A 26027-nucleotide genomic window follows, 5' to 3' on the forward strand; every position below is an offset into this window, starting at 1 on the left:
AGAACTAGGGTCAAGCAAGACATTCGACTCAATGGGTTGGCGACCGGGAGACGCGCACGCAGCTTGTGCGCGACTAATGGAAGTCAATGGGGCCAAGCATTTTCCCATTCACTTCTATTGGATGACACACCAGAAGTCGTAGTCTAGCCCTGGCCTGAAGCATTTTATATAGAATAAATCACAATTTCAGCGTCCGCACACGAAAAAGACGACAATCCATACAAAAAAGCCTTTATTAATGATTGGAGGCGTTCGTTTCTAAACACACTTTAAGGCGCGAGTTTATACAAACTGCAGAGAGCAAAGACATTTGGTATCATAGTAAACATGGTGGACAGGATTATGCTTAAATATATACAAATACATAAAACACTCTCCATGCAAATATAGATATAAAAACTAGTAAAAAAAACAAACCCAATCGACAATCCAGTTAACATTCGGTATAAATATGGTGACTGGGCGCCAGGATGAAGCCACGAGGGTGGGGCGGAGTAGTGTAAAAGAAAGCTCTACGTATAGGTGGATGACTAAAGAGCGCCACCTATGAAGAAAAAAAAAAAAAAAGCCTTTTTGTTCTTCCGTTTCTGGGAAAACTGTGTGACAACCAATATGGTCGCCATTACAGCATTTCACCCAGTTTTCCTACACTACCAAATGGCAATTCTGCCTGGTTATGCGGTGATTAAGAGGGAGTGTATTAATACATAACCGGGTAGATTTGCCATTCAGGAGTCTAGGAAAGCCGAGTAAGAGCCCCAACACTGCTTTCCCAGGGTCAGATCATCAAAAAGCTGAATAGAGTATTTAAAAGTAAATGTCCGCCTTCGAATATCATATTGTCTTTTTCAATCTAGATCTGTCCGAAATTCTGTGTTGGTCGATTAAATTTCCTAATATATATTATAGAGGTCGAAGTTTTTTCTGATACAGTGCACCAAATCCTCTGCATTTTCAGAGGGAGATTATAAAATTCTGACTGCCTGCAGTCACCACTAGAGGGAGCTAACTGCATATTACTTATACATTGAACTCCATAAACCAGTATACAGTAAGCTCCCCTAGTGGTGACTGCAGGCAGAAAATGTTATCCTTTAACTGAGAATGGAGGGAATTTGGAGCTTTGTTTTAGAAAAAGAAAAACAGACCTGACCGCAAAAGATTGGACCTAAAAACAAAGTGGTGTTAAAAAGTGGACATACGTTTTCAGTTTGACAGAAGGGGATTAAAGATTTTTTTTAGTGGGGGGGGGGGGGGGTGGGTGTGTCCTGGATTAGAAAAACATGGCTACTTTCTTCCGGAAACAGCACCACACATGTCCATGGGTCTGGCTGGGTATTGCAGCTTCGCTCCGTTGAAGTGAAAGGTACTGATCTGCAATGCCACACACAACCTATAGCCAGGTGTGGCGCTGTTTTTTTTAAGTAACCAGATTTTTCTAGTCCTGGACAACCCCTTAAAAAGGTATTTCTTAAAGTGACACGACATTATGTAAGCACATTCCATATCACGTCTTCTGGATGGCGTCAATATACGCACTATGGCGCACAGGTGTCCGGCCAACGAGGACAGTACAGGCAGTGGTGACATCACAATGGTCATTTCTCGGCCTGGTCTTTATTCTTTTTGTTCAGCAGTTTCTGTAAGTTGGTTGACATGTAAAATGGCCTCTCCGTGGAGCCGTCGTTCCTTTCCAGATCTTCCACTAGGCAGGAGGGAATGGAGACATGAAGATGGTGGCAATGCCAGGGTAAAAGGAGTAGAGGGAAAGATCTGTGGGGGGTGTATAGGGGATAAGTGGGTGGCGAGGGTGTGTACGGACCACCATATTGGATATGAGCACAGATCATGCGATTGGTAAAACAAGGCACTGGGTGTTTGCATGTTACATACACACATGAAGAAAGGTACAGACAGATTTAACCCTTAGTTTCCCAGGTGTAACACCAGCTTCATTAAAGCTACAGCCCGTGGTGACACCGCCAAGTGCCCCGGACTCCGTAAAGCCTTGTCTCACTCCCGGGCATGAGGTACAGGAGAAGGAGGGTTAGTGGTATCAGCGGAGGAGAGATGTACGGTCAGCACCGCGGGCGCCTTCAGCTTTGGCTCTCGCTGGATTTTAAGAGCTCTGCGTCTTTTTTCAGCAGAATGCGGCTAAGTTCCGGAGACATGTAATATGGCCGCTCCAAGGAGCCGTCATTCCTCTCCAGATCTTCACCTTGGTTAGCATCAGCCATGTCAGCGAGACAGATAGAACGAGAGAGAGAAAGAGGGGACGGGGTGCAAAGGCGCGGCAGATAGTTTGGGGGGATTAGATAGAAGTGAGAAAACCGGAAAAAAAGAAAAAACAGTATTAGTAAAAGGTCAGTAGAGGGGATTGGGGGTTCTTGGAGACCCCTCCTCTCTTTAGTAACGGCCCTAATGTAGCACTCTGATGCCAGCAGGGAGTAGAGCTGTCAGCACTTTGAAGGGTAGTGGATGGCAGTGCCTGGTCAGACAGGAGCCCTCCAATCAGCTGCCTTGTTTAGTGCATCTCTAGGAAGGGGTTAATCCTCCAGCCCACTCCCTCCTGTCAATCACCGGTGCGGATATACAACAGTGGCCCTAAGTATAGAGAGGGAGGCCGGTCCAGAAACAGACAGAAGATTGCAAGCTTTTGGGTCCATCACCGCTTTATCCCTAGAAGTGTATCCAAACCGGGATACTTACAGAAACACAGGAAGAGGGTATCCACACACATCCCGTACACGCTGAAGAAGCCGTGGGCAATAAGGTAGGAGCCGATCACCACCGTCTGTACAGAGAGAAAGATCAATCATCAGATCAGGGCGGCAGTGTATCCAGGGCGGGGGCTCAATATATACACTCAGTGCCAGATAGAACAGCCCAACGAACCCAACCCCCACTCACTGGCAGCATTTAGGGACCACGGCTTCGCATGGCTTATGAGATAGAACGGTGATCCGCAACCAATGGCTCTCCAGCTGTGGCGCAACAACAACTCCCAGCATGCCATGATATACAGTGACCACAGCATGCTGGGCCATGTAGTTCCAGAACACCTGGAGGGTCACAGGTTGCAGACCGGACATTTAATACACATCAGGGGGGCTTAACAAAATATGGAATATTTGTTGGGCCACTAAACGTAGAGAGTTTTGATAAACGAAGCCCATTAACTAAACCATAAAAAGCTGTCCTTGTGGCCCATACCAACCAATCAGAGCTCCGCTTTCATTTCTTGCCCATAGCAACCAATCAGAGCTCAGCTTTCATTTTTCCAGAGCAGGTTAAGAAATGAAAGCTGAGCTCTGATTGGTTGCTATGGGCAACAAGGACAGTTTTGTTTAATGAGGCCTAAGGACTTCATTTTAACAGCATGTTTTTAGATATAACATTATGGGCCGAACAGGTGCTCACCACCTGAAATGCCCCTCGCTCCAGAGCGGAGGTCCTGGAATCCCCTTCAGCAGTCCCGTAAAGTAGGGTTGCTGCCATGAACTAAGGCACATGATGGTTACATGCCGCTGCAGACAGAGTATTGGCACGTGATCGCTGCAGGAGTTTCCGGGACTAGAGCAGCAGCAAACGGCGCCTCAGCGCTGGGGGGGGGGGGTTGTGTCATTTCAGACGGTGAGTGGCTGATTTTTATACCCCCCCTTCTCTACTAAAGTCCTGGATAACGCTTTAATATCTGTTTTTTGTTATAGAGCTCCAAACCCTCTGCAGAGACAGTTACATAATTAAATTCTGTCTGCCTGCAGCCACCACTAGGGGGAGATTAGGAGTTTACTGCATAGTTTTTGTTTTTTTTAAACCTAGTTTTACATGATAAGGTCCCATGCATACGACTTAAGATTTAATCCGTAATTACGGACCCGTTCATTTCTATGTCCAACGGACACCTTCCCGTATATTTACGGGAAGGTGTCCGTGCCGTAGAAACAGTCCATAAAAAAATAGGACATGTCCTATTTTTTATTTTATGGACCGTGCTTCCACGGTTGTCCGCAGCCGTCCGTGCCCGTAATCACGGACCGTGATTACCGGCACGGTCGTGTGCGTGGGGCCTAACAGTATACATAAAGCTCCCCCTAGTGGTGGCTGCAAGCAGCTAAAACGTTATTTAACTTTACATTTGAAGCTCTGCGTGTGTAAAATATACATAATACACACAAAATGTCACATCTGTGTACATTTTTTTGGGGGTTCCCAGAGCTGGAGAGATAGGGGTATATATTTTTTGGACTTCCTTGTCAGTCATTTATTTGACAAGCGCTACAGTCAGGCCTGAAGTGGCTGATACCAGGGGACCGTAGATTGTATGTAGCTGTAAAGAAGATTAACTTCTGCCACAGTGAGAGGGTCATAACTAGAGCCAATGATTTTCTCTGCCTTTGGGAACACTCACCAGAATTGGTACCCAGTAGTAATTGAGGGTTGGAGCCGTGTCCTGTATAACGTGGATACGATGAGTGAAAAAGAAGAAAGCCAAGATTCCTGCAAAAAAAATATTTATAGGACTTACATTTAGTATTTGTTCGTTTTAACAGAGATTCATGCATTTGGTAACCGGTGAGTTCATCATTTGTTGTATTGCCTCGATTACACTTCAGAGCTGTATTCACAATTCTGCTGGTTGTCAATGGAAACAGTCAGCAAGCTCGTTCTAAGACACACCCCTAACAGCTTAGCTTCTATGATGCAGGGGGACAGTTACTTTTTCCTACATGAGATTATTATGCAGTGCCTCGTATTAAAAATATGACACTTCCCAGAATTCAAATCACCAGAAAGGGCAGGAAGGCTTGGAGATTTCAGCTCTGAAGCCTGCAGAATCGTGAATACAGCTCTGGAGTAACAAAAAAAAAAACAGGCTGTAACTCAGTTGAAGGTGTCAATAGGCCCACCTTATGCCCCTCCTCCCATAAACGTAATGACCTCCTGAAGCTGCCAGTGGGGCACATTACTTTTCACTTCAGTGCCAGCTGTTGACACACACAAGGTCACAGTGCCCCAAGTGGTGAGGTAGTTTATCCCATCTTGGGAGCTCTGTGCACTCCGTCCACCTCTCGCCGTAGTCCTATACTTACCCACACAGCCCACAACCAGCAATTTTCCTAGGAAAAGTAGGAAGTCAGTGACTTTATCGAGAACTGCAACACTGCAGGGAAAAAAAAAGGAAAATCAGGAGATCAGTGTTACACTAATTAACCACTAGGCGGCAGTGTTGTGAAGGCAGATTTGAGTAGCAGAATAGTGAAGCGAAAGACCAGGTGTATCCGACGGATGAGGGCTTGGAAACATCAGGGTGGATGGTGCATACAGCGAAACTTCAGTATATACATATATATTAGCCCGACAGCGGTATGCTATAATGATTACGGTACATAAAATGTATATAACAAATATATCAACATTGTGTGTGAAGGTCCGAAACTAATAAATTCACTCACCGAATTATGTTTCTCATAAGCAGGAAGAAGGCGTTGCGAGCCGACGTGCAGAAGTTGGTGCCGTATATAGCGATCTGTAAAAAGATAGGCTTGTTAGTAACGAATACGGCCATTCTGCTCAGAGAGGTCAAATTAAAAATCACACACAATTATTCTGTCCAGAGCAGTGGGCTCTACCCTAGACTACAACTCCCAGCATGTCCTTACAGCTGCAGAATGTTGTCGTTTCACAACAGCTGGAAACCACTGCTCGAGTATTTCCTGGCATTTTTAATCCCCCCCCACCCCATTGTACAAAGGCTACAAACATAGGCTGTTCAACATATTCAAACTGATCCCCGATCCCTTGTATGCGATAAATAGGCCCAACGCCATGGTATGAGATTTTTGCAGCACCATGCTTTACAGTCTTCACAGTGTGTACTGTGGCTTGAATTCAGTGCTGGGGGGGGGGGGGGGTGGTCACCTGACATACCATCTGCGGCCACTATAAATGCCCTATAACCAACATATGCAACAATTACCGCCCTCCTACCTTAAATAAGGGCCAAAATTCACCCCCCGATATTCCACAGAATGAAGGACTTCACCAATTGATCTCACTTCTATTTATTCAGAGCAAGTCCCTTTCAATTAATGATCAATGACTGTGCGGCGGCATATCCGAACTGTTGGCGTTTTTTTGGTTTTTACAAGTAAATTATTTACTATCCAAAAACCATTGATTTATCAGGTTAATGTTGGACTGCCGTTGCCCGCCGGGATTCTCCTCCCTTACCGCTTGTCTATAGACATTTTATGAGCAGAAATACGGGATGGGGAGTTGCGGCCTTTTCTTTTACGCTCTTCTTTTGGATAGATAATATCATACATATGTACATACTGCAGTTCCGCCAACGACCACTATGATGAGAAATGTGCCCATAAAAGCCAATATAAAATGGCGTTGGACCACTGTTCCTAATTAAAGGAGAGACATTGGAGAGTTTTGTTTCACCTTCACTTTCTTCTTACCATGATGTAGGCGTTTCGATTGAGGAACTTGATGAATTTTTCGAGACACCAGAAACAGCACTTGAGACAACAGAGGAGGAAACGGGCACACTTATTATCCACCCCTGACAGGAAAAAAACAACTATTAGTCTATGCAAAGCGCCATTAATCAGCCATATATATGGGTATACACTCTGCATCTGTCTAAGGCTTGGTTCACATCTGCGTCGGGCCTCCGTTCATGGGTTCCGTCAGAGCTTTCCAGTCAGGGGAACCCATGAACAGAATCCAAGCTGAAACCATAGGTTTCCATTTGTATCATCATGGATTTCAATGGTGCAAATGGGTTCCGTAGTTTTGACGACATGAATACCGTATTAGACAACGCTATTCACGCCGTCAAAACGACGGAACCCATGCACTACTGAGACAAAACGGAAACCATTTGCACCGGATCAGTCACCATTGAAATCAATGGTGACGGAAACCTATTGTTTGTTTCAGTCAGGGTTCCAATTTGACGGAAACCTCAGACAGAACGCCAGAACGGGACCCAGGCGCAGATGTGAACGAAGCAGAATAGATGTTTTGTTGCCGTTGTCTGGGAGAAATGTGTTTATAACTGGAAACTGTCAACAAGCTGCTGTTGACGGATCTTTATCTATATAGATTTTTTTTTATTATGACTTGTGTGAGTAGTCAGGGCAGCAATTCTTATTGACGCGTTAATAATTCTAATTAAAAGGAACACTCCAGGAACAGATAATGTGTTATACCTACTGCAGAGCCTAAGGGGGCGGTGCATAACACAGGGATTCTATCTTTGGGGGGCTTTGAAGGTGTCGTGCACCGCCCCTTAGGTCCTGCACAAGGCATAAGACCGTATCAGTTTTGTCCGGAGTGCTCTTTTAAACATCGGAATCCCTAATACTTGCAGTAGGTAATAACGTATAATAAATAGCACGTTAGGTGGGGGCTCGGTTACAGCAACAGCAACTTGTTGACAGTTTCCACAGCGGAATACTTTTTTTCTTACTTAGAACACAACTAAATCGTAAGATATATAAGGCTTAAATTCACACTGACATTTGGGGGAACTCAAAACAGGGGGGGTTGGGAGGGAAACCTTAAAAGGAACAGCTTAGGAAGGTTTCCTCGTTCTCAGATCCATGCCTATTCTTTGTGAATGACGGGTGGGAGAACACCACAGACAGATAGGTTTTCCTTCACCCGGGGCAATGACCCAGTTTGCTGCCCTAGACCCATATCTAAATACCCTGGTCAGTTCCCCCTCCCCACATAACCCTAATATTTTTTATTTTTGGGATTACAATTTTACTAGTGAATATAGAAAATGGAAAAAGCCTAACTCTATAACTCACCTTTCAGTTTGTGGTCCAGATATTCCAACATTATCCTGATCAGTTGCACAATTGCAAGAATAAGAGACCCGAATGCCAGGGATCCCGTGTGGTATCTGAAGGAAGCAATGAATAAGTAAAGAAAGAGACGCAGTGTCTTATGCAGTTGTTGAAGGATCTGCCCTCAGCAATTGTCACTTTTTTTTATTAAGGGGTTGTGTGTGCATTTTTTTCCCCCTAGGAATAGCGCCACCCTTGTTCATAGGCCTAGTCTAGTATTGCAGCTGAGCCTTATTTTTCAGTTCAGACTCATTCACTTTTATGAGACACGATCCATGCAGGTAGACCCTTTCTAGTTTTATGTAAATAGAACTTTTTTAATGTAAAATGAAAAACATATGCAACATCATATACAAGATCTCTGCTTGCGGTCTCTGAATGGACATACTATTGGTTTATATTTAGTGGCAGAAAACATAACCGGATTGTGCCCTTAAACAGCTGCAGGGCTTATTGGAAAAGAGCAAGGCAGGTTTTTTTTGTCCTGTGAATTAAAAGAAGGTTTCTACTCACTGATAGCAAACGGAGCTCGAAAATAGTGAAGAATTGAAACATTTAGGAAGAAGCAGAATCTCTCGTACAAATAAATATGCTTGATTTACATAAAAAAAACAGAACAAAAAACAAAAAAGGGTCTGCTTTTTTCACCCCAGAAACAGTGCCACTGTTGTCCAGAGGCTTGGTCTAGTATTGCAGCTCATCCTGTAGCATTATAACATTTGTATAATACCTCACCTGAGAGCCCGGCCAAAGGAGGCGAAAATGGGAAAAGCTGGCATGTCGTCTGGTTTGTTGAAGGCCCAATAATAAGATGCAAAGGCCCCCGCCAAGGTCACCTGACCCAGAGCGATGACGAAATTTGCCAGCCAGAGGAACATGAAGGCATTATAGATCTGGAAGACGATCAGGTACTTGTGGTAGTAGGTCTCTCCGCCATAGAAAGCAAACTGACAGGTGGCATCTGGGCAAATGCGGGAAATGTTGGTGGTATTAAAAGTCTAAAGGGGGGAACAAACCAAAATGTTATTTAATTCTTTGATGGCAGAGGCGGTCATTTTTGGAGGCCAACAAAAATAATAAAATGTTCACCCACAAGATAGCTACCTCCATAGATAACTATTATGTGAACAGCCTATTTACAGGCAGGAACATGCTCGGTGAGATCCTGAGAAATACTGTGTGTGAACAGCCTATGTACTGGCAGAGACATTGTCAGTGTGTGTCCTCACGAATTAGAAAAGCAAAAAGGGGCACGGGTTGTGATACATCAGACTATGTACTGGCAGAGACCTTGTCAGTGTGTCCTGTAGACACATTCTGGGAGAACAGCCTACGTATTGGCAGGAACACGCTCAGTGAATCACATTCTCGGTGAACAGCCTATGTAGTGACATGTCCCCTAAATCCGGAGATTTGTGTCTGCCAATACATATCTCGCTGGGCATTTGGATGAACAGCCTGATGCCCATTCTGGGTTGAGTATGTATTGGTAAAAAAAATATTGAAAGAGATTGTCGAGACATTCTAAGTGAACAGCCTATGTACTGGCAGATGTAGAGAAAATTCACGGCGCACTCAGAAAGGCAGGTAGAAGTAAAAATTAGTATTATGGTGTAAATTCAGTCATCGTAACCCTGTGTGCCCCCGAGCACTAACTTCAGTGCCCCAGTCCGTGTTTATATTCTACTTTGGTCTCTGCGACGCTGGTGATCAAGGATCGGGAGGACCGAAAGGTCCATTTTTGTAAATATCAAATACTTTCTGATGACATAATTCCATGAGTGCGGTGCATTTTATCTACACATACTAGGGGATTAAAATAACATTCCTACAACTTTGGGGTGCACTGAGGGTGAACAGCCTATGTACTGGCAGGAACATGCTCAGGAGTTAAAGATGCAGGGGAGACAATAATTGTCTCTCCTGCCTTTCTTTTTGTGCAGATCACTAATAAAAAGTGATGTAATGAACAGTCCAATCTATATCAGCGACTGAACGCTTTCATTGACCCAAGAACTCTATAGACATTCATTAATATTCTGTAACTCTTGCCCAATAGGCAACGTTCCCATCGAAAAATGTCCAATAATCCAGAAAGCCTTAAAGATTCTGGATACCGTTGACACAATAATATAAATGTTAACATAGGCACTTGAGCAAAAGAACTTACCTCAGGGTTACAGGTTTTTCCAGCGTAGTCGCACTGCGTTTCATTGAACACCTTATAGATCGCGTCATTGGAGGTAGAGAGAAAGCTGAGTGGAGGGGGTCAAGGACGAAAAACTAGTATCTAAAAGAACGTGTCAGTCATCACTTCTCCATATGCATTGACTTCCTGGTGGGCTTGTGTCTATACGTAGTAGCTAATCTGAAAAAGCAGAGCTGCAGTATAAAGAATGGGGAACTAGGACTCTGAAATTCACTCTGTCTCCTCTCAGGCTCAGACTACATCAGAATCGATTAGACAATGCAGCTAGTCTGAAGTCACTCATCATGGCTGTGGCCTAACAGGGCACAATACACAAAATACAACGGTTTTTGTGAATGGTCGCAAAACGAAATCACGCCAAGTCAGCTCGAATATTAATATTATATCTTGTGGGTGCCACATGACCAGAACAATCCATATGGTGGGAAATCAGGATAAAAGGAGGAGGAGGAGGATGGTCCGAGGACATAAAAGGATACACGGCTGTGATAGCCCAATATGCAATACAGAGACACACCAGCAGGAACGTAAACAGAGGGAACACCAAGGAGCACATGACATGGCCGACCGCCCTGAGAAGAGAGGAAGAAAGACTAATAATCAATAACTTGCCAGTAACATCCCAACATACAAAGACCATGTACGGATGTAGCAGTGCTGAATTTGTTGCGTCACTCCTTGTGATGCAGGGGGTATACCTGCAGTCCTATGTAAATCCACAGATAACACTACTTGTTGATAAACTAACCTAAATCCCTCATCCTCATATGGGGGCGCCAAATGCTTATAAACAAACCGGGAGTGTGTGAAGAGAAAAAAAAAAAATCTTTAGAAATTCACCCTTTTTTACTCCACCAGCAGAATAGTGAGTGCAGCTCTGGAGTATAATACAATACAGGATGTAACTCGGGATCAGTACAGTGAAACTTCAGTGCTGTACTGCGCCTGCGCCGATTCAGAAGCCGAGGCGCGCTCAGGAGAACACAGGGTCAGGCATGATCTCTGCTTCTACACTGCCTGGCCCGGTCAGAGAAGTGAGAGAGGGACCGGAATGAGGGAAGGTAGAGCTGTTTGGAGCAAGGGTGACGTCATCATTGCTCCAAACAGCTTATTTGCATATTAAGAATAAACTTATATTTCTGCAACGGAGCCACGCATCTGAAAAATGAAGACCGCATTATATTCATGTGAGGCTACACTATTACTGTGCTGCTGCTTTCATAGGCCAATTTATGGTGACAGATTCACTTTATAAGACAGCGTTCTGTCTACCTGCAGCCACCACTAGGGGGAGCTCACTGCATACGGTTACTATTGAGTTCAATGTTTAAAGAGGCTCTGTCACCAGATTTTGCAACCCCTATCTGCTATTGCAGCAGATCAGCGCTGCAATGTAGATTACAGTAACGTTTTTATTTTTAAAAAACGAGCATTTTTGGCCAAGTTATGACCATTTTCGTATTTATGCAAATGAGGCTTGCAAAAGTCCAAGTGGGTGTGTTTAAAAGTAAAAGTCCAAGTGGGCGTGTATTATGTGCGTACATTGGGGCGTGTTTACTACTTTTACTAGCTGGGCGTTCTGATGAGAAGTATCATCCACTTGTCTTCAGAACGCCCAGCTTCTGCCAGATCACGCTGTGACGTCACTCACAGGTCCTGCATCGTGTCAGACGAGCGAGGACACCGGCACCAGAGGCTACAGTTGATTCTGCAGCAGCATCAGCGTTTGCAGGTAAGTAGCTACATCGATTTACCTGCAAACGCCGATGCTGCTGCAGAATCAACTGAAGCCTCTGGTGCCGATGTGTCCTCGCTCGTCTGACACGATGCAGGACCTGTGAGTGACGTCACAGCGTGATCTGGCAGAAGCTGGGCGTTCTGAAGACAAGTGGATGATACTTCTCATCAGAACGCCCAGCTAGTAAAAGTAGTAAACACGCCCCGATGTACGCACATAATACACGCCCACTTGGACTTTTACATTAAACACACCCACTTGGACTTTTGCAAGCCTCATTTGCATAAATACAAAAATGGCCATAACTTGGCCAAAAATGCTCGTTTTTTAAAAATAAAAACGTTACTGTAATCTACATTGCAGCGCCGATCTGCTGCAATAGCAGATAGGGGTTGCAAAATCTGGTGACAGAGCCTCTTTAAACATAATGCAGTTTGCTCCCCCTAGTGGCAGGCAGACAAAATGTTTAACTATATAGGGGAGATGTATTAAGACCGCGCCAGTAGATTTCCTCTACGTTTTATGCCAGTTTCTGTCGTAAATTCTAGTAAGACGAGCCATGTGGCCACGCCCCTTTCCCAAGCTCCACCCACTTAAAGTTGCAAAACTACCTAAAAGCAACACTTTTTGCTTCCTTTAGGCCATGTCTATGCCAGAAGACTGGATGACTGCCTAGACCCCCTGGAAGAGGCGATTAAAGGTGCTGCAGAGCTCCGGCCGCCTCAGTTTATCCCGGTACGGCTTCCTTTACTGAATTTGGTGGGATTACCCTTAAAGAGTGGTCATTAGAGTAGTTCGTGACTTTCCAATGATCGTATTGCCCCGATCTTATAAAGACTAGTTATGGAGTCGGTAGTATAGAAGTGATCTCCAATATGTAGCTTTCCATCTGTTGCAGACTACAACTCCCTGCATCTCCAGACAGCCTGTGGCAATCAGGGCATGTTGGGAGTTGTAGTTTTGCAACCTCTGGAGACTACTGGTCTATAGCATGCAGCCCATTAGACTTCAGAGTATTGTACAATGATCAGCCATCCTACCTAACCCATCTGGATAGGACCTTGCAACACCCAACAACCGGGTCCTCACCTACTGGATTCCTTGATGAGCGCAATGGCGATCAGGATCCTTTTCCGAAGGAATATAAGCAGCAGGATGATGATGACCTCCATAATACACAGAATGATCACTGGAGAGACAAGACTGAATGGTTATACAAGACGCTGTATCCCTGATCAACATAACCCAGCCAGTGTGCTCATCCACCGTAACCCCCATCATCCGTATCACCGAGCAGAACATGGTCACCGACCACCAGTATCCACACTCGCCACACAGTAGCCTGCAGAAACGATACCCAGTTTCAGTATTTCTGCACATTCACTATGCCAACCCATTATAACAGTGCCAGTACGCCCATCCACCATATGCAGTGCAGTGATCAATATTCATATTATATTCCATAAACAGCGCCACACCTATCCACAGGTTGTACGTGGCATTGCAGCTCAGCCCCATTCACTTCAATAAAGCACAGCTGCAATACCAGACAACCTATGGACAGGTGTGGCACTTTTTTTTTTGTAAGAAAGAAGCCATGTTTTTCTAGTCCTGGACAGCCCTTTGGCACTAAGCCTTAGTATCCTCACCTACTATAATCTATAATCAAAGGGTCAGTATACCCACCGAGTGTCAGTAACTCCAACCAGCATAAAAAGTCATCCAATGTCACCCACTTCTTTACAGCATCAGCTTAGTTTCAATTTCATCACGCATTCCATAAGGAATACAAAAAATAAAAAATTCAAAAACAGAACTTACTGAACGCCAACCACGTCTGCCGCAAGTGTAGATACACCCGAAAATCACTCTGAAAGCCAATGTCCGTCAACGAGATATCAGACCCAGCTGTCCCCTTCAGTCGGGCATATTCCATGTAACAATGGAAGATTCCTGTAAGTGCCAGAACGTGGAGTAGGTGATAAGCAGGGTGAGATGAAAACCCAAAAAAACTTAGAGAAAAGTCTAAGAAATGACCACGTGTGGCCAATACTCACCATATCCCATCACCGCGATCACCAATACAATCATCACCCAGATCATAATCCCTGCCAGAAACCGCAGCAAGACCACGAAAATCAAGCTGATCACCATGGCGATGACGAGGCCGCTGTGAAGGATTGGTAGAGAGATTAGATTTTGTTCAGAGATGTGAACCGGTCCCCTCAAAGTAAAAAGACACGGAAGGAACTCACAGGATTATCCAGTACCACGACACGGTGTAGTCCTCGAATATCTTCATGGCCACCTGCCGAGCCTCCAACACCACGTTGGCTTTCCTGTACGGAGAAATATATCCGATACTCTAGGTACGGTCATGGAGATCCGTGGAGCACGTGGTTCATGTTCAGTACTCACTTGGCTCCTTCCAGCAGGTCCGTCACGTTGCGCTGTCTTAGGTCTCTTCCATCATCAAACGTTGTGGAGTTTCCGACCATGACCACCCCTTTCTTGATGTTAACAGCCGGGAAGCATCTTCTGGTAACTGAAAACCCCAAATGTTAAAGTGGGACTTAGACAAAAGGGACAGATTGGATCTTTGTGGTACGGAGTCCTCGCCTCCCACCACTTGGTACTGAGAGAAGGGGGAAGCTATGCGCCACGGAGTCCGCTTCCGCAAAAGTGGACTGAAAGCACCCCTTACACTGCCCTCTGCAGGTGAACTGTTGAGACCTCAGTTAAAGGGGTTCTTCCATAAATCAAGATGTTTTGGCACACCTTGTAGTCAGAGTGTTTAGTGTGTAATGGGAGAAAGTACAGAGACCGAGATCTTGTCAGGTGCGAGATGGTAGCACATGGGACTGGCAGAGAACCGGAGGAGGATTGGGCCGTGCCAGCATTCATTGATGCAAATGCAGTGACCCTTTGCATATCACGCAGAGCGGTCCCAGACGGTCACTACCAAATTAAGTGCCCACCGGAGATTACAACTGGCAAGCTAAATGCCCATAAGAGACTATCACCAAGCTGTGTGCCACCATCGGTAACTGCCAAGCTGCGTACCCACTAGGGACTAACCACCATGCTAAGTACCTCTGAACATTGTACCTCAACCGAGTAAAATTCCATTACACTGAACTGTGCGGTGTCCACCTCGATTTCTACGCCACCCTGGAGTGGGGCCCCAGGGTCTAGGGCCACGTGCACAAACACACATCAAAAACTGACCCTATTACATGCCCCTCCCACCACAGGGCAACACAAACGAGGAAATATTTGAGGTTTCGTCTGCCCCACCCACCACAGGGCAATACTAATCGTCATATCACAGGCGGATTTTTCACGTTCTGCCACAGGGTGGCAGTCTGTGGTCACTACTCACATGGTTTGCTTGGGGTGATCATAGCCGGACAGTCCCGGTCTCGGAGTACTTCCGCCGGACTCTGGAAAATTAAAACAGAGCAGTGATTACGGATATTTATTCTCGGTTATAATCTAATCTATACTCCTTATTTTAAGGTTTACTCCCTAGGATGTAAAATTTCCAACCAATGTTTTCAAATACTCCTCACGTTGGGGCGGAGCTTAGTTGTCACATGAGTCTGTGTGATTGGAACTTACAAATGCTCTAAACATTAAAACCGGTTGTCACTCATCTACAATATATTAATTCACTGTGTTGAATAAGGACATAAATGAACCCGATGAACAGAGTATGGGTCCTGTATATGTAGGCCAATTTTTTGTTTTAGTGGAGTTGCCCTTTAAGCGGTTATACTATTGCTGCCTTAGGACTCTGGACAGTGCTTAGCCTACCTGGGTTTCCTCCATCTATTAGGGTGTATGGTAGGGAAACTATAGAAGAGCTCCTTACAGCACTAGATAAAAGGTCAATGCTATATAATCGCTTAAAGGGGTGCTCCACTTTTCAAATATTTTTATATCCTATAATCTAGGCAGAATACTACAACAAGGAGGGTCCTTGACCATAGACGCCTTGAATGAGACGGTCCAGAAGGACAAGAACTCTTTCACTTTTATTTTGTGGTCTGCTATGAAGAACCCAGCGTAAGATGATGAAGCTGCAATGGGGCCTTTAGAGAGAGGGGTTTATCCTGGTTGGCTCATGCCCTTTGTGAGAACCCACGCATGACACCCCCTACAGAGGAGCTGCATTGATAACAAACAAGAAGTGGAGAATTGGCCCAAGGGTCATGGAAAGGGGGTGGAGGAAACCGACAAGACCCTCCTATCCTGGGGGGCACAACTTGGCATCATAACGGCCGTAGACCACAAGTTACCTTGGCGAAGTTGTTGAAGCCGTCTCTGCAGAACTGCTTGTAGTAGTCAAAGTTCTCCTGGGCGGTGGCCACGCTGAGATACGTGAGGAATCTGTCCGGACATTTCTCCACACAGATCTGTCAGAAAGCAAAGACAATTAGCACCAAGTTGTCATCTAGAAATGCGTGGAGGAGTAGCGGTCACATCCTTGCCACCCAACCACACGAGAGGCCTTATGTAGCCTATACTGGTGTGTGCCCTTAGGGTCCAATACTGAACGGGGCCCTTCACTACTGCATAGTCCTACGCGGGTCCATCAGGCCCACCAGCAAGTTGCGTAGAGTATATCCAATGGTAACCAGATGTCCAGAGGTGGTAATAGTGTAGGGAGCTCTGATATCTTAGATAATATATTATTACTTCTTGAGTCTGGAATCTGATGATCTGGAGATACTGATAATCCAGCATCCAGTCCAGAAAGTACCATGGCTAGACCACCACAACTTAACTGGAAAACTGTCCAATGGTTGGACTGTTGGGTCAAAGGAAGAAGAAGCGGAGATGACATGGGCAGGTATGACACAGCAGTCCATGGACTGGAGAAGACTAGCCAAGCACGAATATCAATAGGTCTAACGTGCAACTATATACAATGAACTTCCTTTAATCCGGCATCAATAGAACATGATAGGTGCTGGATTATCCAACATTCTGGATGGTTATGGGGGAAGTATCTCCAAGAATTAAAGCCTCAGTTCTCTACTTCTAGTCTTGAGTAATTCTACATTATATATGGCAGTTCCTTAGTGGAAGCTAGTGGCAGTTTATTAGACTTTCTGGATTATTAGATGCCGGATTAAAGCAATCTAACTATAAATAGTAATTATTGCTAAGAAGAATGTATTTATAAAACGTCCTGTAGCCATGGGGTTTTGGAAGAAACATTTTTGTATCCAGGAAGACTAGTTTGTTTATTTACAGCTTGATATACCATTGACAAATAAAGGCGGATTCACACAAGGTGGTTAGTATTTGTTAACAGCCTGTTCAGAAATCAGTCCCGCGAAAACTTCATCTAGTGTAAAACAATAAACCGAAGAGGGAGAGGAGGGGGACGCAGCCGCATTGATACAGAAAAAATGGGGATGAAGAAGCAGCAGGGAGACATCTGATTGGATCAGAGCACACAGCACATCTCTGACATCACACCAGGGAGAGCCCGCCCACGCAACCAACATGGAGAGCGGAAAGGTATCGTGTTACAAGCAGATGTGTCATCCCTTCCGGATACTGATCATAATACAATGAGGGAGAGGACAGGGCTCATACCGACTGGAAACACTCCATGCCTCTTAGCAAATATGGGAAACACCGTGCTGCCGCCGTAAAATACGGAGGGTTTTGCGCACCTGGGTAGTTGGACACTGGAATTCCAGCAGGACGAGGGGACTGGCACATTTCATGATGTTGAAATAAAACAAGAATGGCTTCTTCCTGCAAAGAGTAAAGATATGGGATGGTTACGCTTAGTTTTCATTATATAGGAAATGAGAAAGTGCAGGAGTGTAGCGAGACCACGTTGCTCGGGAGTGTGGTGGGTGAGAGGGGGTAACGAGAGTCTGGAGAGCCCATTTCATTAAAGTTAACACACAGTTATTCCTAGTGCAGGGAAGTGCATGACAGGGATTCAAAGAGACAATCAATGTGTCATGCTCCACCCCCTCAGGCCCTGCACTAGGCAGAACACAGTATCAGTTTTGCATGCGTGTCTAAAATGTCTCTATTTTTATCTTGATAACCGCACCACAAATGTCCTGCAAGTCCCCCCAGACAATCCACGGACAAGTAGGTTACTGTTTTTGTAAGAAAGCAGACATGTTTTTCTAACCATGGAGAACCCCTTTAAAGGAACAGTGTCACGAAAAAAAAAAAATTATATAAATTAGCATTTAGTGTTTTATTATAAAATCTTTTATTTATGTGTGTTTGCGTTTTACTTTTTTCTAACTTTTACTTCTCTATGGGGGCTGCCATGTTGTTTTTCATCTCTGTATGTGTCGATTAACGACACATACAGACATGGAATACGGCAGCTACAGTCCATAGGAGTCAATGAACGGGACCCGTTCCATTGACTTCGCTCTATGGCTCTGTACTGCGCAGACGCAGGTCAGAGTCACACAGAGCAGCTGTTTGCAGGGAGAGAGCAGGCGCCATCTTGAAGACCAGCTGCAATGCAGGTAAGATGTGTATCTCTGCATGTCCCACTCTCTCTCTCACAGACCCCCAACGGGCCCCCCCCCCCCCCGACGGCCCCCCACCCCTTGTGTGAAGGACACATGAAGAAACTGTACTGGGAAAGCACTGAACGATAAATCCCTAGTTGTGCTGAGACTGTTTGGGGATGTGACTAATGAACCTCTCAGTCTCAGCACAATTAGAGAGAAATATCATTCAGGGGTCTGGGAAAGCTGGGTGACCACCATTACCCCTCCTACTGGAGTGTGAGTGGTTCATTAGTCACATCCCCAAACACACTCCAGTATGAGGGGTAATGGTGGTCACCCAGCTTTCCCAGACGCAGATATAACCAGGAAAGGGCTGGATGGACGGGCTGAGGGTGCACAGGGTTTTTGGTGATCTCCTCTGTCATGTGATCGGACCTAGGTTACCGGTTCATCAGACGGGGTTCATGTGACTATAACTCTGTCCATAACAAGAGACAGTGCACTCAGGACAAGCCCTGCCCCCGTAGTTGTGGTTCTGTCTGCAGTGATGGCGGTGGGTGGCTCTGACACCCGCCTCCCCCGTTGGGTCATCTCAGGACAGAAGGGGTGTCTGGACTGGAGACAGCGCCGCACCTGTCCTCAGGTCATGTCTGGTATTGCAGTTCACCTCCATTGAAGTGAATAGGACAGAGTTGTAATACCACACACGACCTGAGGACAGGTGCGGCGCCATGTTACACCTCGATTTACGCCTTAAAAGACGGCTCCAATACGTCGGCAAACATCTGCCCATTCATTTGAATGGGTTTGCCGACGTACTGTGCCGACGACCTGTAATTTTACGCGTCGCTGTCAAAAGACGGCGCGTAAAATAACAGCCTCAGCAAAGAAGTGCAGGACACTTCTTGGGACGTAATTTGAGCCGTTTTTCATTGAATTCAATGAAGAACAGCTCCAAATTACGGCCGTAATTGACGCCTCGCAAAACGCAAGTACGAGCAATTACGTCTGAAATGACGGAGCTGTTTTCTCCTGAAAACAGCTCCGTCATTTCAGACGTAAATGCAGTTAGCGTGAGCACATACCCTAGGGGTATGTTCACACACAATGTTTTCAGCTGAAAAACCGGCAGCAGAACGCCTACAAGCATCTGCCCATTGGTTTCAATGGGAAATACGGCATTCTGTTCCAACAGGGCGTTTTTTACGTGGTAGTTTTCCAAAAACAGCACGTAAAAAGACACCCGACCAAAATGAAGTGCACATCACTTCTTGGGACGTTTTTGGAGCCGTTTTTCATTGACTTTATAGAAAAAAGCTCCAAAAACGGCCGTTAAAAAACGCGAGTTTGATTAAAAAATGGCTGAAAATCAGGAGCGGTTTTCCCTTTGTTTAGTAAGCGTGTGAACATACACTTAGCCTTTTGGTGTGTCCTAGAACTTCTTCCAGCTGCAGAATCACACCCAAAATGGCTGCCGGACACTGCTTAGCAATTTGAAGACACCTTTACCTGGCTTGTGAGAGGGAGGGTGAGGTTCCCTCCCACATTTACAGCAGCTGTGAGTCAGGTTGCTTTGCCTTATTCACCTTGCTGTAATTCTGGGAAGTGCTCCCCCTGGTGGCCAACATTGGAAAACATGTCAAATTATTATTTAATTTTTAATACTTTCCACCATACGGAAAAAATAAATAAATACAGCAAAAAAAACTTAAAAAATATAATAGACATAAGTAACGACACTTAAAAAAAAAAAAAAAGTTTCATTTGCGACACATTCCCTTTAAGATGACACCATTTCTTACTCGTTGGGGGTTCCAGCTTGTCCGCAGAACTGACCCTTGCTGTCTGTTGGGTATATGACTTTCCGTGGATCTCCATATGTCCAGGCTGTGGAAAACAAACAAAACAAAAGACCACGATATTAGATTGCATTATTATTTATATTCACACCCCCATTAATATGCGAAGTTTAAGATTGTCCAGATTCCCCACATCTTCCAAGATCTCTGCTTTCTGTCAGTAAATGGAACCATTGTTTACACTCAGAGGCTGAAAACCCTCGTACAAACCATATTATGAAGCTTGTTCTAATTGTATCCAGTCTAGACAATTTTCTGTGAGCCAAATAAATCTGCCACACACGGATAAGGTCTGATTCACATCATGTTTTCACCCATTGTTTAGCTAAAACACAACGTACACGCTAAACATGTCCATAGGGCTCCATGCGGTAAATGTGTTCTTTTTTTTTTGTTTTGTTTTTTTAACATGAGGGCCTGTGTGTGATAGATGTCACTGTATTGCATTCCCCAGAGATATATGTTAAACATAAACCTTGGGGAGCTTACCTAGGACTGGAGACCCCGGGCAGAGCATCAGGTAGCACTTGGCCCAAGGATTCCGATACTGGAGAAGCCCCGATGTCACTGTCCATATAGGGAGAGTAAAGTCAGGGGCTTTCAACTACAGAGTCCCTGGACAGAGCATCAGAAGCGCTCTAGCCAGGGACCCCAGGACTGGAGGAGCCCCTGACATCCATTTCCAAATACGGACAGTGACATCAAGGGTTTCTCCAGGAGCGGAATCCCCTGCCTGAGCGTTTCCAACGCTCTGTCTGGGGAATCAGGGATCTCAAAGCTCTCGACGGGACTGTCCATATATGGACATTGACGTCAAGGACTTCCCCAAGACAGGAGTCCCCGGCCAAAGGGATGGGAACTCAAGTAGTTGAATGCCCCTGACATTACGGTCTATATAGGGGTCTTCCCAGGGCTCAGCGCTTAAAGTAGTTCTATGCCCAGAGAGTTTGGGTGATGTATAGGCATACATCCCTACCTTCTGTAAATCGGTACTACTGCCGACTTGTACCTCAGACGGTAGAATAATAAACGCAATGTGAATCAGGACCTTAGCCCGATTAAACGTGGCTAATCTGCATGTGGATCCACGTCGGATGAAACTGCAAAGCTATGGGCGAAATCTTCGCTTCAGATTTCTGACACGGATTCTCTGCTAAATCCATGTCAAATTTTTTCAATAGAAATATCCGCCGTGTGAACATTGCCTTAGATCTGTGCAGGTTTTCAGCCTCCGGAAGTAAACAAGAACATTCCCATTTACTGAAAGTAAGCAGAGATCTTAAAAATGGTGAAGAACTGAAAACGCAAAAAGGTGGAAATATATCAAAACATGTGCAGAAGGAAATGTGGAGTAGTTGTCCATAGCAACCAATTAGATTTCTTCTTTCATTTTCAAAAGGGCCTCTGAAAAATAAGAGCTTGAACCCGATAGGTTGCTATGGGTAACTACTCCAATTTTCTGAATGTAGCGTTATCGCAACGTCCAAGACGCCACAGTCTGATGATACTCACCGACAATTCCCACAGCCACATATGCAATAATGGCGAGAACTATGAGTATACAGCACAGGACGTCCGTACAGCCCCTACAATACAGAGAGAACGGCTATTAGACTAGACAAAGGCTAGAAATCACGTAACGGACGTATAGAAGATTTACCATAAACATCACACAATATAAATCTGCACCGATTTGGTTATTTAGCCTTCTACTCCATTCACATCCAAAGCGACAGCAGAAATGGTCATAGTTGCCTGTGACCGAACACGTGCTAAGTATATTATGGTCATGTGAGCACCCATAATGCACTGCTCCGACCGTAAAGCTTTCCTAGGAACAGATAGAATCAATAAATGGCCAAAAAAGGTGTACGTTCGAGAACGACTAAAGGAAACTACAATAAATTTAAGCCGGTGGTTTCTTATGGAAGGATCGGAAATATTTATGAGGTACTTAAGACTCCTTATCACAGCCAACCGCAGCAAATGGACCGGCCCATTAGGAAACTTATTATGGATTTCCCCTTTAAAATCTCTTCATGTGGCTTTGCCTGGAAGTGGAATAGGATTTCTCAAGCGGTGAAGGGAAGCGGCCATTTTTTTTTTTTTTAAAGAGGCTGAAGAACCAATCAATATGGCTACACCTATCACTAGCAGCCTTAATGAGTACGGATGAGGGGAGCGATTGGCACAGATTAAGTTAGGATACATAGGAGGAGGGCGCCAGACTCAGCCCCGAGGGCGCCAGACTCAGCCCCGAGGGCGCCAGACTCAGCCCCGAGGGCGCCAGACTCAGCCCCGAGGGCGCCAGACTCAGCCCCGAGGGCGCCAGACTCAGCCCCGAGGGCGCCAGACTCAGCCCCGAGGGCGCCAGACTCAGCCCCGAGGGCGCCAGACTCAGCCCCGAGGGCGCCAGACTCAGCCAGTTTATACTGATATAATTACCGGTTATGGATCGGGCCCTTGAAACTGGGATCATACTTCCTCGGTTCTCCTGAAAATAAAGAACATTATTATTAAAAATTTTCAAACCCAATAGAAAATTGGAAGAACCCCCCCCCCCCCCCCACACACACAGCTGCAGCATTCTGATAACAGGGGAGTATGGCGCCCCCTACCTCCTGTCATGGCTTGGAGAATGAAGCCTGGGATATGGGGAGCAAAACCGAAATAACCAGGGCTGAGCAAAAATAGGTAGAACTATGAGAGATCAAAAACTGGCAACCAATATGGCCACCGATATAGATGCCATTCAATTGTCACTCAGCTTTTCTTAAGTACAGAATTGCAAAGTAGCCACTACATTACTGCCCTACAGGAATATGGGAAAGCTGAATGACAGAAACACACACACACACACACACACACACACACACACAGGTTGTGTAGCCCTTTAAATTTCAATTCAGGGTTTGCCAAGTGAAAATGTTTTGCGCCCCTCCCTGCCGCTACGTATGTGCTATGTGATCGCCGACTGCATATTACAGACTAAGCGTTTTTCCTTTTGTGCAACTTACAATTTGTTGCCAAAATTATAGAGTGCAGAGCGAAGCTGGGAGGGGGCACGTCAGGAATAAGACGGTATCGGGCAGCCATAAAATTATACATTGCACAGCTAGAAAGCCAAGTGCAGAGACACATGCGAGGACTCCTGTACTAAACATATACAGAGTTCACCCCCCACACAGGCAGCATGTCCCTTTAAATAACCCCCCCCCCCCCCACATAATACAGCAGCACCTTATTAGTCACTGGGTGTAAAGAGAGGAAATGCTACCGGCAGCCTACAGAATGGCATGGGACTGTGCTTACAAGTACTTAAAGGGCAACTCCATCCAAACCAAATTTATAGTCTAAGTATTGCAAAGGCTTCAGCTGCCCCCCATTAAACAGCCACAAAAAGGGGAAACAATGTGAATATATTGGGAATCCCCTCCAGAAAATCTCTAGCTGAGCAGGTCACATGACTAGTTTCCATTATCGTCACGTCTTACAAATCGAGTCCTGTTTCTACAAGCAGCAGGCCAACCAGGTTTAGAGAGTAGATTAACTCAAGAAACTTCTACAAACAACCCCCCCCCCCCCCATAACGACAGACCAGTAGCCTCCATTACACACCAACTGAAGGACTCCATAAACAATAGTGCCAGCAGCAGAGCGCCACCTATCAACAATAGTGCGAGCAGCAGAGCGCCACCTATCAACAATAGTGCGAGCAGCAGAGCGCCACCTATCAACAATAGTGCGAGCAGAGCGCCTCCCTTCACACAGTGAGCTGTATTTATGCAATTCCCTAGTGTAGAAATTTGATCTCTGTAGGTTTTACCTGGCACATTGGCCCGTTAATTGTACAGAGAATCTCCCAGCTACCTACCGAATGCCCAAACAGAGCGGGCACCATCTGTATATAAATGCGGATGAGTACAGGACTTTAGGACAACACTATAATTATGTTCTACTACAGTCACTGTGATATATACAAGACTATAATTACAGAGGTGAAGGTCACTGCCCTGTTGGCAGAATTTAGTCGGAGTTTACCAAGAGACATTGTACTAGATTATATTTACTGTAGGAACATCCCGTATATAAATGCCACTGCCCGGGCACATCACTACCAGCTCTGACAGGGGATTTCTATACAAAGTAAGTTTACCAATAATGACTATTAGGGTATGTTCACACACAAACGCAAATTACGTCTGAAATTACGGAGCGGTTTTAAGGCGAAAACAGCTCCTGAATTTCAGACGTTTTTGAAGTAACTCGCGTTTTTCGCAACGTCTTTTACGGACGTAATTGAAGCTGTTTTTCAATGGAGTCAATGAAAAACGGCTCCAAAAACGTCCCAAGAAGTGTCCTGCACTTCTTTGACGCGGGCGTCTTTTTACGAGCCGTCTTTTGACAGCGATGTGTAAAATTACAACTCGTCTGAACAGAACATCGTGAAACCCATTGAAAGCAATGGGCAGATGTTTGTAGGCGTATTGGAGCGTCTTTTCAGGCGTAATTCGAGGCATAAAACGCCCGAATTACGTCTGAAAATAGGTTGTGTGAACATACCCTTAGGGTATGTTCACACGCACTGTTTTCAGATGTCATTTGGGCGTTTTACGCCTCGAATTACGCCTGAAAACCGGCCTCTAATACGTCGGCAAACATCTGCCCATTGCTTTCAATGGGAATTTAGATGTTCTGTTCCCACGAGACTTTATTTTACGCGTCGCTGTCAAAATACGACGCGTAAAATGACGGCTCATCAAAAGTGCAGGTCACTTCTTGGGACGTTTTTGGAGGCGTTTTTAATTGACTCCATTGAAAAAAGCTCCAAAAACGGCGCGAAAGTCGTGAGTGGCTTAAAAAACGTCTGAAAATTAGGAGCTGTTTTCCCTTGAGAAAGCTCTGTATTTTCAGACGTTTTTAGTCTAGTGTGAACATACCCTTGGGGTATGTTCACACGGCCTATTTTCAGCCGTTTTTCGGGCAGTAAACGCCTCCAAACATCTGCCCAAGGTTTTCAATGGGAAAAACGGCGTAACGTTCCCACAGGGTTTTATTTTACGAGCAGTTTGTAAAAACGGCGCATGAAAAAAATCCCGTAAAGTGCATGTCACTTCTTGAGCCATTTTTCATTGACCGAATAGAAAAACCGCGCCAAAAACCGCAAGTTGCGCAAAAACGGCTGAAAAAAAATAATCAGGGGCTGTTTTCGCTTGAAAACTGCTTCGTATCTTATGGCCGTTTTAGGTTTGCCGTGTGAACATACCCTTACAAGACACAGCCTGAGGAGGCCGAGGGGAAGACGTCTACACACCATGAATGGAAATAAAATGGTGTTTTTTTTTTGTTTTTTTTTTTAACAGCAGTTATATTCCTATAAATAGAAGCCAGTATATAGTAGTTCTATTCTTGTACATAGGAGGCAGTATTATAGTAGTTATATTCTTGTATATAGGGGCAGTATTATAGTAGTTATATTATTGTACATAGGAGGCAGTATTATAGTAGTTATATTCTTGTATATAAGGGGCAGTATTATAGTGTTATATTCTTATTTATAGGGGGCAGTATTATAGTAGTTATAGTCTTGTATATAGGGGGCAGTATTATAGTAGTTATATTCTTGTACATAGGGGGCAGTATTATAGTAGTTATAGTCTTGTATATAGGGGGCAGTATTATAGTAGTTATATTCTTGTACATAGGGGGCAGTATTATAGTAGTTATATTCTTGTATATAGGGGGCAGTATTATAGTAGTTATATTCATGTACATAGGGGGCAGTAATATAGTAGTTATATTCTTGTATATAGGGGCAGTATTATAGTAGTTATATTCTTG

At 44.9% G+C, this 26027-nt stretch overlaps 1 protein-coding gene across 3 annotated transcripts in view; it reads right to left on the reverse strand.

Moving 5' to 3' along the window:
• Positions 1 to 215: 215 nt before the first annotated feature.
• Positions 216 to 26027, reverse strand: part of SLC44A2 (solute carrier family 44 member 2 (CTL2 blood group)) — a 69853-nt gene continuing 44041 nt past the window's right edge. For 2 of the 3 annotated variants that reach the window (XM_075858992.1, XM_075858990.1), the window contains exons 2-22: positions 22632 to 22680; positions 21699 to 21772; positions 20130 to 20214; positions 17509 to 17593; positions 16120 to 16236; positions 15201 to 15261; positions 14237 to 14363; positions 14074 to 14157; positions 13876 to 13988; positions 13640 to 13771; positions 12908 to 13007; positions 10560 to 10652; positions 10042 to 10126; positions 8607 to 8869; positions 7833 to 7927; positions 6471 to 6574; positions 5457 to 5530; positions 5094 to 5164; positions 4412 to 4500; positions 2710 to 2794; positions 1619 to 2218 (exon numbers count right to left, since the gene is read on the reverse strand). In XM_075858992.1, the coding sequence (XP_075715107.1) occupies positions 2097 to 2218; positions 2710 to 2794; positions 4412 to 4500; positions 5094 to 5164; positions 5457 to 5530; positions 6471 to 6574; positions 7833 to 7927; positions 8607 to 8869; positions 10042 to 10126; positions 10560 to 10652; positions 12908 to 13007; positions 13640 to 13771; positions 13876 to 13988; positions 14074 to 14157; positions 14237 to 14363; positions 15201 to 15261; positions 16120 to 16236; positions 17509 to 17593; positions 20130 to 20214; positions 21699 to 21772; positions 22632 to 22680 (2108 nt within the window). In that variant the 3' untranslated portion in view covers positions 1619 to 2096. Of the gene's footprint in view, positions 2219 to 2709; positions 2795 to 4411; positions 4501 to 5093; positions 5165 to 5456; positions 5531 to 6470; positions 6575 to 7832; positions 7928 to 8606; positions 8870 to 10041; positions 10127 to 10559; positions 10653 to 12907; positions 13008 to 13639; positions 13772 to 13875; positions 13989 to 14073; positions 14158 to 14236; positions 14364 to 15200; positions 15262 to 16119; positions 16237 to 17508; positions 17594 to 20129; positions 20215 to 21698; positions 21773 to 22631; positions 22681 to 26027 lie in introns of all 3 variants that reach the window. The other variant, XM_075858991.1, reaches the window with a different exon arrangement.

Source organism: Rhinoderma darwinii, chromosome 3, assembly GCF_050947455.1.
Source record: "Rhinoderma darwinii isolate aRhiDar2 chromosome 3, aRhiDar2.hap1, whole genome shotgun sequence".
Taxonomy (NCBI): domain Eukaryota; kingdom Metazoa; phylum Chordata; class Amphibia; order Anura; family Rhinodermatidae; genus Rhinoderma; species Rhinoderma darwinii.